The sequence below is a fragment of the Myxocyprinus asiaticus genome, chromosome 43 (assembly GCF_019703515.2).
Source record: "Myxocyprinus asiaticus isolate MX2 ecotype Aquarium Trade chromosome 43, UBuf_Myxa_2, whole genome shotgun sequence".
Taxonomy (NCBI): domain Eukaryota; kingdom Metazoa; phylum Chordata; class Actinopteri; order Cypriniformes; family Catostomidae; genus Myxocyprinus; species Myxocyprinus asiaticus.
This window is the reverse complement of record NC_059386.1, coordinates 12,120,536-12,137,844: the sequence shown is the minus strand read 5'-3', so window position 1 is coordinate 12,137,844 and position 17,309 is coordinate 12,120,536. Positions and strand designations below refer to the sequence as shown.

Below are 17,309 nucleotides of genomic sequence, written 5' to 3'. Positions count from 1 at the left end.
CAGGTTATAGCTCAACCATTTAACCTTGTTATTAAAGTTACTCTAAGAAAAAAATTGCTTACACATATTTTCATTATTTTATGGGAAATATAGGTTTATCTATTACTAAAAACCAATATCTGCAACCCTGTTACTTGCAACCATTATCCATTCACACATTATATAGGCCTACAGTACTGCATGTTCACGAATAGTGTAAATTGTCCCTCCATTTACATTTGTGTCTTCAGCATATTTTGTCAAATAATTATGAATCGTTCCAAATAATCAAATCGATTCATGACCGGAGTTCAGATTTTATAATGATATTTTAAGCCTAATATTTAGTTACATTAAAGGGATAGTTCACCCAAAAGTGAAAATTCTCTCATCATTTACTCACCCTCATGCCATCCCAGATGTGTATGATTTTCTTTCTTCTGCAGAACTCAAATGAATATTTTTAGAAGAATATTTCAGCTCCATAAGTCCATACAATGCAAGTGAATGGTCCAAAAAGCACATAAATGCAGTGTAAAAGTAATCCATATGACTGCAGTGATTAAATCCATGTCTTCTGAATCTATGTGATAAGTGTGGGTGAGAAGCAGATCAATATTTAATTAATTTTTTACTATAAATCTCCACTTTCACATTCTTCTTCTTTTGTCTTTGGCAATTTGCATTCTTCATGTATATCGCCACCTACTGGGCAGGGAGGAGAATTTATAGCAGAAAAGGACTTGCTTCTGAAGACATGGATGTAACGACTCTAGTTGTATGGATTACTTTTATGCTGACTTTATGTGCATTTTTTGAGCTTCAAAGTTTTGGACCATGTTGACTTACACTGTATGGACCAACAGAGCTGAAATAATCTTCTAAAAATCTTTGTTTGTTTTCAGCAGAAGAAAGAAAGTTATACACATCTGGGATGGCATGAGGGTGAGTAAATAATGAGATAATTTACATTTTTAGGTGAACTATACCTTTAACAGGCCTACCCAATCCACTGATAAAATTGGAATTAATTTTTTAAGTCATTATAATGTTTAACATATGGCTAAAAACGAATTTAGAGTTAAAAGGTAATTAATGCAATGGTTGACAAAAGTACATGTTCGTTTGGCACACCTAGAGCCTCGTTTCTGGATACGCCACTAATTGACATATTTTTCATTAGAACTTTTAACCTATCATTTTAATAATATGTTTATTTAATATTTATGTTTATTTAATGTTTATTGCTAGAAAATTGAAGAATACCATTTTAAATTGTCCCAGACTTTCATAACAGGGTTGCAAAAATTCAAACCTCTTACAAAATAGATGTAAATATAAAAGCTTCCTAAGATGGACAAACAACATTTTCTAAAGGTTAAGCACTATTTATGGTGTCAATGATCTCTTACATTATAAGAGTGCAAAATTCAAGTTAGACTACAAATTAAAAAAGAAATCCTTCAGTGAGTGTGAAGTTATTTATTCAAGTAATTTTCACTTCATATATAAAAAGTGTTGCAGTAATATGAGCATCTATATATAAATATCTACTTTGAATACACAACTAAAGCATCGCTCTAGCACACTAAAGCATGTTTTAGGTAAAAACCTCAGTGTGGGTTGCCTAGCCAACACCTGAAGGCTTAATTTTTTCTCTTTTTTTATCAGTCTGAGAGAATGGTGGTGAAAGATTTGGACAATGTTCAATCCTCACAATGTGTGGTATCTCTGCAAACTTTCCACCAGCATCATGACTATTTAATCCTATTTTCTATACAAAGAATCCAGCACAATATGACTCTGGACTCTTAAAAAAACATTGTTTTTCTTTTTTTCACTTTCGCTTAGTAATTTCATAATTAACATAGCAAAAAAAGAGCAAAACATGAATAATGCAATTCACTGTAGGTCTGAACTTATGCCTCAGCATTTTATATTGTGTTCCACAGTCAACACTAGAATGCCCTGCTGATTATTGGCTCTAAGAGAAAAGTGACCATGATCGTCATCCATTCTTCTGTTCACGATGTTGCAGGTTCTTTATCACCAAACTGATGATCTTTCCCTAATCTTTGGGATTCTTTAGATTTTTAATACCTGTAATATAGCAAAGACATAGATATATCAGCTTTAGCTAGATGTACTGTATTAAAATTAATCATTCAAAGTATTAAAGATGCACTCAGTAAAAGTTTAACCCTTACAGAAATAAATAGTAGCCTACTTTTGAAAAATATGTTTTAAATCACATGAAATTAAGTAGCCTGGTAAAACTTGTTATTTTTTACATGTAGCTGGGTTGTCCCAACTTGTTGAGATCACATGACCAGCCATATACTACTCATTGTATCTCAGTAACCCCCTTGTTTACAGAATACATTTAAAAGTGAATTTCTTCAATGGCATCAGTAACCAAATACTATTGCGTTTGTGTGATGTTGCATCCACACCAATAGATGTCAGTATAAGTCAAAGAAGCTTGACATATCTGCAAGTGCAACATACTGTAAACAAAACAATTACTGTGTGCAACTATTATTAATGGAGAAAGTCATACTCACTGTGAAATGTGACATCCTGACACATAAGCGTAGTTTCCGGTGTAACGCACATCACAGCGCACTATATTGTTACTGTAATCAGACTCTGGTACCTGGTAACTAGGATTTACACTAACCTAAATCAGAAATAGAAAAAGAAGCTGGAATTATGTAGGCTATGGAACATGCCACTTCAAATGACTGAACCAAAAATCGTAATTTGACTTAGTCCATAAACCTTGAGGACGTAGTTCCCGGGTTTCACATCAGTAATATCTATCCACTGGCAGTCAATATCGGCATTGTAGGTGTCGTAACATCCCGGACTTAGGCCCTGGAACAACAACCACAATAATGACTTTCAGCACATGCATTACAAGGAGTAGGAGACAGTTTAAGTCTAAACTGGGTTTAAGTCTTAGTCTCATACTATGCTTAAAAAAATAGTACCACAATATTACCATGCTTATTGGACATGTATTATGGTAATACCATGATGCTTTTTTATGTATCTTGGAGTACCATGTAAATACCACGGTATATGAATATATGCATATTAGAGAATCATGTTGTTAGCATAGCGACATTCAAATGCCAAACTATTGAAATGTGAATCAAGTCTCAGAAGCAAACTCTTTTAAAAATTATGCAAAGAGTTTCTGCATATGTAGAGTGTTCCAGATCAGTCATTTATGAGATTCCATTTCAGTCAGCATGCTGCCTTAGAAGGCAGCTGCCTATGTAGGCAGTAGATAGCAAAGCAGCACACTAAGTTTTGGAACAGAGCCACAGAAACACACCCTTCCCAGGGTATGACTTTCTTTCTTCTGCAGAACACAAATGAAGATTTTAAGAAGAACATTTCAGCTCTGTAGGTCCTTTCAATTCAATTGAATAATGACCAGAACTTTGAATCTCCGGTAAAGCACATAAAGACAACATAAAAGTAATCCATACGACTCCAGTGCTTTAATCCAAATCTTCAAAAGCGATATGATAGGTGTGGGTGAGAAACAGAGCAATATTTAAGTCCTCTTTTTTCTTTTTTTTTTTTTATACCATAAATCTCCACTTCCACTTTCTTCTTCTTTTTTTGTTTTTTTGTTTGTGGAAATTCCAATCTTCATGCATATCGCCACCTACTGGTCGGGCTGGTCAAAGGTGGAGATTTATAGAAAAAAGGACTTAAATATTGATCTGTTTCTCACCCACACCTATCACATCACTTCTGAAGATATGGATTTAACCACTGGATTCTTATGGATTACTTTATCCTGCCTTTATGTGACTTTTGGAGCTTCAAATTCTGGTCACCATTCACTTGCATTGTAAGGACCAACAGAACTGAGATATTCTTAAAAAAATCTTAATTTGTCTTCCGCAGAAGAAAGAAAGTCATACAAATCTGGGGACGGCATGAGAGTGAGTAAATGATGAGAGAATTTTCATTTTTGGGTGAACTATCTCTTTAATAATATAGTTCATTAGTCCAATGCTGTATGCTTTTTACTTATTGCAATATAGAGGTTGCGTCCGAATATGCATACTTCCCTAAAATGAAGTATGCCAGTGGAGTAGGGTTTCCAAATCCTAGTATTCATAAAAGAGTAGGTGAGAAATACCCAGATGACCAGTGCGCTACCACTGGACACTGTACTAGCCCATAATGCCACTAGGAGCTGAGGAGATGTCACATTCAAAACGTTGAAATAAAAAAATCAGTGGAGAACCGCGAGTCATGCGACTCTGTAAGTGCCTTTATATGCCTAGAAAGTTGATCCTTGTTTTACCAGAGTACGGTTGTTGTTATTACGTCATATATTCGGGTCACAGGACAATGCTCATGTTCCCGGATGTCTGGGAATGTATTCATACTACTCACCTGCATACGTAATGAACATATTTTTTTACCAGCCAAGAAATGCATTCTTCATCAAATGCAGTACGTGATTTCAGAAGCAGCCAGAATGACCAGTCACTGGTACGCATTTATCGGCATTTAATGTCTGTGGACACGGCTCATCCAATCAGAATTTTTATTCAGTACTATCCATTTTATACAAATACTGAAATAAGGCCATGTTCATAATAATATGCTTTTGGTTGAAAACACATTGATTTTGCTTTGTTTACGTCTCTCATCCACACTAGAACGGCATTTTTCCTCCTCAGAAAATGACTTTTGAAAACACTTTCTAGTAGAGCATATTTTGGAAAACAATGACGTTAGGAAACAGAAAGTAGAATTTTATATATATAAAAAAACTTACATTAAAAGTTTAATACACTAACCTAAATCCTGTTAGTGTGGATGTGGCCTGTATAAAACCCAGACATTTCTTAAACCGTAACATCTAACCTGAGTGTGGGAGGTGCATGCAAATCGTCGGTAGTAACCATAGTCACAGGACGTGTCCTCCAGACAAAAGCTAGCCTTGTGTCCTTCAGCAACTCTCCTCTGAGAACTGGCATCCAGCAGGTCATAGTGACTGAACTCATCCATGCTGTGGTAATGTCTAGGGATAGCAAAATTAACATCAATCAGGATAACATCATGAATCACTTTCAACTAGAGCATCTCAAATTTTGGCCGCCTCTGGGAACTGCATTGCTAAGTGGGCTAGTTAATCAGATTTAGAATGCCTGCCATTCATTTTCAACAGTTTAAACTGAATAATGATTTACTTAAAATTTGGATGTATATCAGCTCTTCAGGCAGAGAAGAATGCAGAGTGTGTCTGAGCATGACTGATGCACAGCAGAGCTTTTCCAAATGAACTCCATGTCCAATATGTGTGCAGGAATTTACATCACACAAACCTCTGCTTATTTCGCCTTAAATAGTTTCAATGGAGCCAGTGAAATGTTTTAACCAAGTGGTAAAATTGCATAATAGCCAAAAAATACTTAAGTCATACTGCACGGTTCAGTAGCCACAGCTTAAAGCACATTTGTCCAGTGTTGTTTTTAGTAACAAGCTTAAGAAAACCAGAAAATGGTCATATTCTGACATGCTGAACAGATGTCGCCAGCGCTTAGGCCTCACGCACCATTTAATGCACAATTTCAGTTTGCTTAACAACAGACCTAAAGTCATTGTATGCACTGGAGCTTGTCCAAATGTACACCATAGTTGGTGGTGAGACACAGCTTACTTCAGAACAAAAGTATGCTGTGAGCTATTACTGAGTCGACCAGAGTATAAGAAGTCAGAGTGGGCCTCTTTTAAGTGTTTTCATTTAGACAAGAACACATACCTTTATCCTTCTAAAAACAGCACCACCAGCTCTAGATTTAGATATCACACAGTACCAACAGCAGAAATCATAAAGCCACTAGTTTTGCAAACTTGTTTTACCTAAAGAATTCACTTCGAGCTCATTGCATCACATCTGTTTCATTAGAGTTCTTAAAGGAATAGTTCACCCAGAAATGAAAATTATGTCATCATACTCACCCTCATGTCATTCCACGAAAATGTTGTGTATTGTTCTGGTCGTTCTTTACATGCAGTTACAATGAATGGAGAGCGGAGCTTTCAATCTTTAAAAAGATGCAAAAGTACCATTAAAATATCATAAAAGTAGTCTATATGGCTTTTGGATATATTTCGTACACTACATTCCAAGACTTCTGGAGCCATATGACATCTTTGTGTGACAAACAGACCAAAATGTACATAGTTTTTTTTTACTGAAAAAAGTTATTTCTCCTCCACTGTAATTTTCAAATCAAACATGGCACTACTGATGTCAATGACGTTTGATCTCAAGATAGACAAAAACAAACAGAGTGCACCAGTGCCTGGCCACTTTTTCAGCCATCTTGGTTCTGGAAGTAGTTTCCCATACATTTTTTTAATTCGTACTTCAGAATCAGAATCAGAATGAGCTTTATTGCCAAGTATGTTTACACATACTGTATAAGAAATTTGTCATTGTGACAGAAGCTTCCAGTGCACAAACAATACAACAACAAGACAGAGATAATAAAAAAAATAGAATAAAAATAAAAAGGGAATAGAAAATGTAAGTAAATATAGAAATACACAATAAGACAAAAATATAGATATGTATATATACGTATGTACAAATACAAATCTGTTATATACAGATAATGCAAGGGAATGTAATGGCAGAAGAGGTAGGATATGTTTGGATAAATATAAATAGACTAAGCTGTGTATTGCACATAATTATAACTCAGTGGGGCAGTTTTAACTGTTAATGAGCTGGATAGCCTGAGGGAAAAAACTGTTCTTGTGCCTGACGGTTCTGGTACTCAGTGCTCTGTAGCGCAGGCCAGAAGGCAACAGTTCAAAAAGGTAGTGGGCTGGGTGAGTGGGGTCCAGAGTGATTTTTCCAGCCCTTTTCCTCACTCTGGAAGTGTACAGTTCTTAAAGGGAGGGCAGGGGGCAACCAATAATCCTCTCAGCAGTCCGAACTGTCATTTGTAGTCTTCTGATGTCCGATTTCATAGCTGAACCAAACCAGACAGTTATTGAAGTGCAGAGGACAGACTCAATGACTGCTGATTAGAACTGTATCAGCAGTGCCTGTGGCAGATTGAACTTCCTCAACTGGCGAAGGAAGTACAACCTCTGCTAGGCCTTTTTCAAAATGGAGTCAATACGGGTCTCCCACTTCAGGTCCTGTGAGGTGGTAGAGCCCAGGAACCTGAATGAAGCCACTGCTGCCACAGTGCTGTTCAGAATGGTGAACGGGGTCAATGTTGGGGTGTTCCTCCTAAAGTCCACTGTCATCTCCACTGTTTTGAGTGTGTTCAGCTCCAGGTTGTTTTGACTGCACCAGACAGCCAGCTTTTCTTTAGGTTTCTTTGGAACAGGGATGATGGTGAAGCATTTGAAGCAGCAGGGAACTTCACACTGCTCCAGTGATCTGTTGAAGATCTGTGTGAAGATGGGGGCCATCTGGTCACCATAAGATTTTAGACAAGTGGGTGAAACACCATCTGGGCCCTGTGCTTTCCTTGTCTTTTGTTTCCGGAAGACCCTGCACGCATCTTCTTCACATATCTTAAGTGTAGGTTGAGTAGCAAGAGGGGGGAGGAGGGTGATTGCAGGAGGTGTTGATTTTGTGTGAAGTGAAGGTCAGAGCGAATGTGGGGTGTGAGACTGGGCTTTTAAAATCTACATTAAAACACATTCAGGTTGTCAGCCAGTTGTTGATTCCCTACAGTGTTGGGGGATGGATCTTGTAGTTGGTAATGTCTTTCAGGCCTCTCCACACTGATGCAGGGTCGTTAGCTGAAAACTCGTTTTTCAGTTTCTCTGAGTAGCTTCTTTTAGCCACTCTTATCCCTTTTGTCAGTGTGTTTCTGGCCTGGTTGTACAAGATTTTATCCCCACTTCTGTAAGTGTCCTCTTTGGCCTGATGAAGCTGCCTGAGTTTTGCTGTAAACCATGGTTTGTCATTGTTGAACATTAAACAAGTCCTAGTAGGCATGCACATGTCCTCACAGAAACTGATATATGATGTCACAGTATCTGTGAGTTCATCCAGATTGGTGTCTGCAGCTTCAAAAACACTCCAATCAGTGCAGCCAAAGCAGGCTTGTAGTTCCAGCTCTGCTTCATTGGTCCATCTTTTTACAGTCTTTACAACAGGTTTAGCTGATTTAAGTTTCTGCCTGTAGGTCGGAAGAAGATGACGCAGACAGTGATCAAAGAGTCCCAAATATGCTCTAGGGACAGAGCAATATGCATCCTTTAATGTTGTGTAGCAGTGATCCAGGATATATCTGTCTCTGGTGGGGCATGTAATGTGCTGTCTGTATTTTGGCAGTTCACGGGTGAGATTGGCTCTGCTAAAAACAGCGAGAATAACCTAATAAGGGGGCCTCGGTAGCTCAGCAAGTAAAGATGCTGACTACCACACCTGGAGTCACAGGGCATCCTGAGTGACTCCAGTCAGGCTTCCTAAGCAACCAATCGGCCCGGTTGCTAGGGTGGGTAGAGTCCCGTTGGGTTAACCTCCTCGTGGTCGCTATAATGTGGTTCTCGCTCTCGGTGGGGCACGTGGTGAGTTGTGCATGGATGCCACGGAGAATAGCGTGAAGCCTCCACACGTGCTAGGTCACCGCGGTAATACGCTCAACAAGCCACGTGATAAGATGCGCAGATTGAATGTCTCAGATGTGGAGGCAACTGAGATTTGTCCTCCGCCACCCGGATTGGAGGAGTCACTACACCACCATGAGGACCTAGAGTGCATTGGGAATTGGGCATGCCAAATTGGGGAGAAAAGTGGAGAAAATAATAATAATTAAAAAAAAAAAACGGCAAGAACAATAATAAGTGAGTCTGGGTGTTGCTCTTCCGTGTCCGTGATCTGATCAGCCAGCTGTTGCAGCGTTGCGCTCACACATGCTTGTGGAGGAATATAAACACTCACCAGAATAAATTTCATAATGTTCTAAAAGATGAACCAAAGCAACCAGTCCTGAGGTGAATCTCAACATTACAAACTTTGATTTGAAGCATTTTCGTATTTGAAAATCGGACAAAAAGAGAAACGTATAAGACTATGTACATAATGTCTTTCATGAGGGAATGAACTACAATCCCATGAAGCTTTGTGAATGATGTAATAAAATTAAAAATGATGGAAAAATGTAAAACTATTGATTTAAGGTTGTTGATAAGTATAGAATTAATATGTTTTAGTATATTGCAAAATATTGAGATATATACAAATATATAAGCAATTTGAGAGTGGGAGTGGGTGGTCCCTACAGAGTTCTTTCGCTGTGGTTTGTTTGCACTGATTCATGGTTTTCCTCTCAGGATCATGGGTAGTATAGTTCTAAGGAATATTCTTCAATTCAAGTTAAGCTCAATCGGCAGCATTTGAGGTATAATGTTGATTACCATAAAAATTCATTTCGACTTCTCCCTCTGTTTCTTTAAAAATCAAAAAAGCAAAAATCAAGGTTATACTGAGGGACTTACAATGGAAGTGAATGGGGCCAATCCATAAATGTTAAAATACACATAGTTTCAAAAGTATAACCACAAGTCGTAACCAATATGTTTGTTAACATGATTTTAGTGTGATAAAATCGCTAACTAACCTTTTCTGTGTAAAGTTATAACCAAATTCACAACTTTGTTGCCATGATGATGTAATGTCAACAAACTCTAAAACCCTAAACGACTGTAAAAATTACAATTTAAACTACTTTACAGCTCAAATAATACACGGGTTTTAACATAAAAATTAATGTAAGTGTTTTTATACAATTATAAGCTTCATATTTCAGCCTTTAAACCCTCCAAAAACTGGCCCCATTCACTTCCACTGTAAGTGCCTCACTGTAACCTCGAGTTTTGCTTTTTTTTTAAGACACGGAAGGACAGGTAAAAATAAATGTTTGTGGTAATTAACATTATGCCACAAATGCGTACATTGAGCTTAACTTGTATTGAACTCGGAATATTCTTTTAAACACAACTTTTAAAAAATGAAGTAGAAATAACGTAGACGGATCGCTTTAACAGAAGCTTATACCATCGATTAATAACTTGGGAGCACATGATAGGTCTGTCTTCAAAGGTTTATTGTTAATAATCAACTCCGCCAAGGGAAAAAAATTAATGGAATTTTTACTTCCAGAACCAGACTCTTGCACTTTATGGCATTTAACGTCAGTGTGGAATTTCTGTAGTCCACATGATTTTTCTAGTCCGTTTTAGAGCTTCAGCAAAAGAGAAGATTTTCATTGAAAATGACTACAATTTCATGCTGTTTATCAAAACAAAGCTATCGAATTGCTTCAGAAGACTTGGATTATAGTGCATGAGTCATATGGACTACTTTTATGATGCCTTTTTGTCATTTTGGACCTTGAAAGACCTAGTCCCTGTTTAATTTCATTATATGGAAAAAAGCCACCTACATTTTCTTCAAAAATTACCCTTTTGTGTTCCACGGAGGACAGAAAGTCTTGCAGGTTTGAAACAACATGAGGGTGAGTAAATTATGACAAAATTCTTCATTTTAGGTTGAACTATTCCTTTAATAGTAGGCTACTTGAATGGGTTTAAAATAAATGACTAAAGATGCAAGTGAAAAAATTCAGACTGAATGGACCTTTCAGAATTGGACTTACTGATGGCAGCTGTGCCATTCCCAGCTGTAGCGCGGTCTGCTGGGAAGGAAGTCGGAAGTGCCTTGGTTTTTGACTCGTTGTGGGAACCTCAACAACATACGCGTGTCATAGTCTCTTACACTGGACCTGTATGCAGAGCTGCTCAACAAAAACAGCCCAATGGTTACAGAATATCAGACATTCTTTGAGATTCTCATATTGTCCTAACAGCCTTCAGAATGTGTTTCTTGGCCTCGTGATCACATTTCAAGCTTGCATGGAACAACTATGGTTGCACACTGCCAAAAAAACTTACTCCCCTCGGACGAGACTATTTTTTGTGTGCCCTGGTAATGTGTTTTGCAGTCTAGTGTGTGAAGATTTTTCCATGTAAACAGCTTTATGTGAAACGTGTTTACGGAGTGCTCTCACTTTGCACAGTGGCAGGACTTTCGTTTGATTTGTTCCCCTCTCACAGTGCTGGTTTGAGTTATAGGATGTTCCTACCACATGAGTTTTAAAAAGGTTCTCATGACTCATCTGTTATACTCTGAGGAATGCAAGTGTGCTAACTCTTCTTCTCTGGTTGCAACCACCCACCAGAAATCTTGGTTACATTATTCTGTTTCATATCAATAAAAATAATAATACCTTGCCAAGCAGTTTTCCTCAGCGGCGCATCTGAGATTGTACATTGGAACTCTTTGCACATAGGTGGATGCTTGGATGTAGTATGGGTCTCCCACGAGATCTGGCAAACCTAAGAAACATTAACATGTTTTATTAAAAAATACAAGAAAATGCACAGAACTATTCCTGGTTAAATCAGCCTAAGGTGACTTGCTTGTCTTAAATGGTTTAAACTGGTTTAGCTGGTCTCCCAACCTGGCCAAGTTTGCCTAGCTCATCGGCCAGGTGGTCTCCAAGCCCAAAACCTCTCAAAAACCATCAAACCATACCAGCCTAACCAGTGGAATCCAGCTTGATGACCACCACACTACCACCTTGGGCTGGTTTAAGCTGGGGTTTTTTTCTCTCTCTCTCTCTGCATAAATGTCATTATTTCTTTAAACAAACAGTTTTTTTTTTATTGAAATAGCGATTATTATGCAATTAAAATATAAGACATGAGTCAACAAAAATGTATAAAGTATAACATAAAGGAGATCACAGATAACATCTCAGCTGAAAATAACCAGGTTAACCAGCCTAAAGTAATTTTTTGGTCATTCCTGGACACCAAGCCGGTTAAGCTGGTCTAGTTTGCTGTTTTTTGAGGGGTTTTGGGCTCTTGTCAGCAGGTCAGCCTGAGAGACCAGCTGGCCAACTAACAAAACCAGCTAAACACCAGTTTGACCAGGCTGAGAGACAAGCCAAAAACCACCTAATGCTTATGGTAAGCTTTTATCTCTGCTAAAACTAACAGCTTGAATGCATTTAAAGTTACTATGCAAAAAATTTATGAGATGGATCAACAAATAATTCTCCACAGATCAAATTCATGCTGAAAAATAAAACACTGTAAATCAGCCAAGTAGTTTGTTGCTCTTACTTGGACACCAAACTGGTTAGGCCAGTCTAGTTTGCTGGTTTTCAAGGGGTTTTGGGCAATTGTCAGGCTGGGAGACCATATAAACCATCTAAGACCAGCAAAACACCTTGAGCTGGTTTTAGCTATTTTCTTTATCTGCAAGGATGTCTTTTGTAACTAACAGTTTTAATGCACTTAAACAATTATGGTGCAGCTGGATCAACAAAAATTGCAAACGTAAAACAAACAGAAGAACACAGATAACATCTACTGGGGAAAAAAATAAAAAATAAAATAGCTTTAACCAGCCTTAAGTGGTGTCGTCTTACCTGGACACGAAGCTGATTAGTCTGGTCTAGTTTGCTGGTTTAAAGGCGTTTTGGGGACTAGTAGAAAAATTATAACATACAAGACCACAAATAACAGTCCTTACCATACTGGAAGTACCCAGTGCCATATCCCGGGCGCTGTCTGGGTCGAGGTCTCTCGTACGTGTCATAATAATTATAAGACGGGTTATCCGGATCTGTAGACTTGTAAGGGTTGTAAGGATCATCTCCAACCATCACATCACCGTCCCGCCGGCCATTGTCGGTGTCATTGACCGAAATTCCCAGCTGGTTCGTGTGATTCCTGCGCTCCAGTGACGCGCTAGCGCGCGCTCCATCTCCACCTGGTGACCAGCGCAAGCCGCCACCGCGCGCACCAATACCTGACCGCGAGCGCTCGGACCCGCGGCTTTGGGAGGGTCGTAAAGAGGGAGATGAGCCATCGGTTCTCGGAGCCGCATCATCATTGCGAACAATAGCTATCGGTCTGGCTTGCGTCTGCTCTTTGTTTCCGTCACGTTTTAACGGTGGCTGATATTCCGAGCCTTGACTAAATATACTAAAGAGTTTGCCATTGTGCTGCCATTGTATGGTCTGTCTAAGAGCTGCCGCTCCAGTGTTGGCTTGGCGCTGAGACTGGCCAGTTTGTACAATGCAACTGAATAAACATACATGCGCACACGCGTAAATTAAGGAGTCAATTAAACTCGCGCTCATTTTCATTTGTTAAATTTGGCTCCTCCGATTGTTCTGCTCGAAGACGTTCCAGTAACTATGAATTGGTAAAACAAAGGAATGGCCTGAGTTGTGCTGTTTCGTAAAGTTTGTTTAAAGATAAATAAATACAATTAAAATAAAGTGAGACTTACATTACGCAAGAATTACACGACCTCCTATTGCTCTGCACTTGGACTTACTGTTGCGCAAAGTGTGCGAGGGAGGAGGAGTTGATTTTTTAAAGTTTCTGATTTCGTTGTTATACAAGCTCCGGTAACGGAAGAGCTCTGGTCTTATGGAGCTGTAAAACGTGAGCTGCTTGAGCTTCAAAAATATGTTACAAACAGTTAAATCATCAAAGAGAAATGCTGCTTTCTTGAGCAGATACAATTCCAATTAGAATACTGTATGTACAAGTAAAACACTTAAAAATACTGCACTACACCAGTGAAAAATCTGTTGTGAAAGTCGGTGAGTGATTCTTACAAAATATTTAAGAAAAATCTCCTGCATCTCTTCTACACCAGAATCAAAAGAAACAAATAAGAAATTAAAGTTTGCACATATAGAAAAGCTTGTGTTTAGGACCATTAAGATTTTTTACAATATGACATTATTTTTATGACAGTTATGCACATTTTACCCTTCAATTCTCATTACCGCAATGCAAAAAAGATGGTGATTTTTTTTTCATTATGACATTATATTCATGACAGTTTTGCACATTTTACCCTTTGATTCTCATTACTGCAATGCAAAAAAAGCTTTTAATTGTTTACATTGTTACATTATTTTAATGACAGTTATGTACATTTTACCCTCTGATTTTTATTACTGCAATGCAAAAAAAGCTTTTAATTGCTTACATTGTGACATTATTTTCATGACAGTTATGCACATTTTACCCTCCAATTCTCATTACCGCAATGCAAAAAAGATGGTGTTTTTTTACATTGTGACATTATTTTCATGACAGTTATGCACATCATCATTTTCATGACAGTTATGTACATTTTACCCTCTGATTTTTATTACTGCAATACAAAAAAGATGGTGATTTTTTTCATTGTGACTTTATTTTTATGACAGTTATGCACATCGTTATTTTCATGACAGTTACACACATTTTACCCTCTGATTCTCATTACCACAATGCAAAAGATATGGTGATTTTTTTTTTACATTGTGACATTATTTTTTATGACAGTTACGCACATTTAACCCTTAAATTCTCACTACCACAATGCAAAAAAAGATAGTTACAGTGATATTCTCATAACCGCAATGTGTAAACTATTTATACATTATAGTAGTACTTATTTTCACTGATTTTAATTTAAAAAGCAGCATTTTTTTTTTACTGTAACTGGCTACAGTAAAAATTACTTTAGTGTTATGGTCAGGGCGCTGGTGTTGGTGGAACTGCTTTGTATTGAACATGCTCATCTCAGTGTCAACAATTCTGTTTCCCGCTGAAAGCGTTAGCATTTAGATGTGCTCCTCCCGTGAACATGGATAGGGGAACATGGGGTGGCGGACACCATGAGCTGGGCCCCTGGGCTTCAGCCCATGCATTAATGCGCCCCTGGTTACAGTAATGAAAATAATCATTGAAACAATAGAAATAATACCTTTTCATCATCCCCTTTCGGGTTTGCTATTGTGGGCTCCCCTTCCACCCCGGGAATCAGTGCGGATGTACATCTTGTAGTTACACCACTGGGCATCCTGTTGAGTACTGGTCCACTTCAAACAATGATGACAATAGAATTTTTATTTTTGGGTTACCTAAACCTTTTACTAATGCTTATCTTATTTAACTCGAAAACAATATGTTGGCATTTGAAAGAGAATTTCTTTGAAACATTTATGGATACCCCAAAGATGTACTGTACAGCATTACATTTTCTTCAGAGAATCAACTAAATATATGTTGATTTCGCAAAAATATGATAAATAGAAAGGGATTTTGGATCAGCATTTCTCAGGTTGTCTTGCATGAGTCATCTTATGTTATGACAAATCACTCTTAGTCTGACTTTTGGATGAACCTGTAAGAGGCACTCCAAAAAACACTTGCCAAAATCTCTCTACATATTAATGTTCTCATAAGATGAAGCTTGCAAAATAAGCTAAATAGATTTAATGTTGCCTGTGCGGGAAGTTGTTGCCCATAAATCAAATCAATTTCTCATTTTCCTCCCATAATTGTGACCTCTTCTATTCCTTTTTGGCTTTTTTCTGAAAAAATGGAAATCAAAATCATATGTGGAGTTCTCACATGTTTAAACATCACATGCGTTTGTTACATTGGGAGCTCCATGTCTTGTTGGAAACCACTCTACATTCATCACATGATGCATTATTTATAACATTCAATCATAAACGCACCTGGGCCACCCAGACATTAATGTAGATGTCTTCTTCCATTCTTTCCATTGTCTGTTACATTTTCTCATCTGCTCCACCAATACCATATACTGTGTATTTTCTCGTAAGCAATGCATCCCATGGTTTGCAATGGAAGTGTAATTGCTGGGTACAATAACTTAATGAGTGGTCTCCAAATTCTGTGTCTAGCATCTTAAACCACTCTTGCCCAGTGACAGACCACAAGGACCAACATTGGAGGACTAGATAGAGAGCTTGCTAAAGCCCTTTTTTTCCCTCTCGCTTTCTCTCAGAGATAATGTGCTTTAAATTTAAGGGTTTAATGTAAGAGCATCATAAATTACATGTGACCTGCACTCTGAACCAGCATACTGCATAAAAGGAATCTCTTAGATGAACTATGATGGATTCATCAGTGCAATGGGCTGCCACAGGACAAACGTGCACTTTAACATGTTTGAAACAGTATCTATTGCGGACACTAGAGGGCATATTTTAACAAAACAGAGGTTTGGTTTTCTTCTGTGTTCTTGAGGCAGAAAATGTGGATTGTATAATATTTTGTATCCTGAGCTCTGTGAGGTTTTCATAGAAACTAATAACAACTTCAGCTGTCAAATTTAATATAATTTAAATGAATAACAATTACAGTGGGGTCCGAAACTTCTGTTTGGCATGTGTCTAATTTAATAAAAAAAAATTATTACAAATTATATTATTGGCATATTTTTTTATTTATACAATTGGTATTGTACCCTTTTGATTTATGAAAGCAGTGGTGGTGTAGTGGATTAACGCACTGAACTCCTAAGCAAAAGATTGTTGGTTCAATCCCCACAGCCACCACCATTGTGTCCTTGAGCAAGGCATGTTGCTCCAGGGGGATTGTCCCTGTAATAAGGGCACTGTAAGTTGCTTTGGATAAAAGCATCTGCCAAATGTGTAAATGAAAGCATGCACTTGAGCAGGCTGCATGGACTTCACAGTGCAAAACCTGATGATCCTGTTATCCAGCATTATTTGAGGATGTTTTAAAGAACATCTTGTGTTCTTCAGTTGAAGCAAGGAATCATGGTATCACAAATTTGCTAACATTTGATTAGTGGCCTAGAAATGCAGAAGTACACACATCTTCCTAAAAGTGCAGAATTTTCAATATTTCTACCACATTTTACATCATAACTTTTTCAAAATCCTAAAACTTTGTTTATTTTTTGTCCAGGTAAAAAAAAAAAAAAAAAACAGATTGTTGTCTCCCCATATAATTTTTTTATACTCCATATATAACAGCATACTACATTCTTCAAAACATAAAGTGCTGCCATGCAATGTGAAATTTTCTATTGTTCTCATCCAATCAATCAAACTATGACGTGTTAAGAACTGTATCAGTTAAGTATGATCTGATTTATATTATGATTTATGACATTGGTCTGCAACGTGACTTTAAAACTCAAAATATATGGGTGTTTCTTCAACTTTGCGCACTTTCATGTCTAAGGGGTTCATTTTTATTAAAACGAACAGACTTCAACCTTTTTCTTATTGTTATTATCAGAGAGCAAGATAGAGACAAAGAGACCCAAGAGCAGAGGAACAGTTCAAAGGATTTATTAACAATAAATATTCACTTCAACTATGCTGGCGAAGACTGAGGATCCCGGCTGCAGTAGCGGGGAGAAGTTTGTGGATGTGTGCACACCATGGCAG

At 37.7% G+C, this 17,309-nt stretch overlaps 1 protein-coding gene across 1 annotated transcript; it reads right to left on the bottom strand.

The window, feature by feature from the left end:
- Window positions 1–1,446: 1,446 nt before the first annotated feature.
- LOC127433256 (protein-lysine 6-oxidase-like) lies at window positions 1,447–13,440 on the bottom strand. Its single transcript, XM_051684969.1, has 7 exons — window positions 12,596–13,440; window positions 11,283–11,391; window positions 10,653–10,790; window positions 4,882–5,038; window positions 2,761–2,856; window positions 2,544–2,659; window positions 1,447–2,079 (listed from the first exon to the last, which is right to left on the bottom strand). Exons 1-7 carry the CDS (start codon window positions 13,212–13,214, stop codon window positions 2,073–2,075), a joined length of 1,242 nt encoding a protein of 413 aa, XP_051540929.1. The 5' UTR covers window positions 13,215–13,440; the 3' UTR covers window positions 1,447–2,072.
- Between the last annotated feature and the right edge of the window lie 3,869 nt (window positions 13,441–17,309).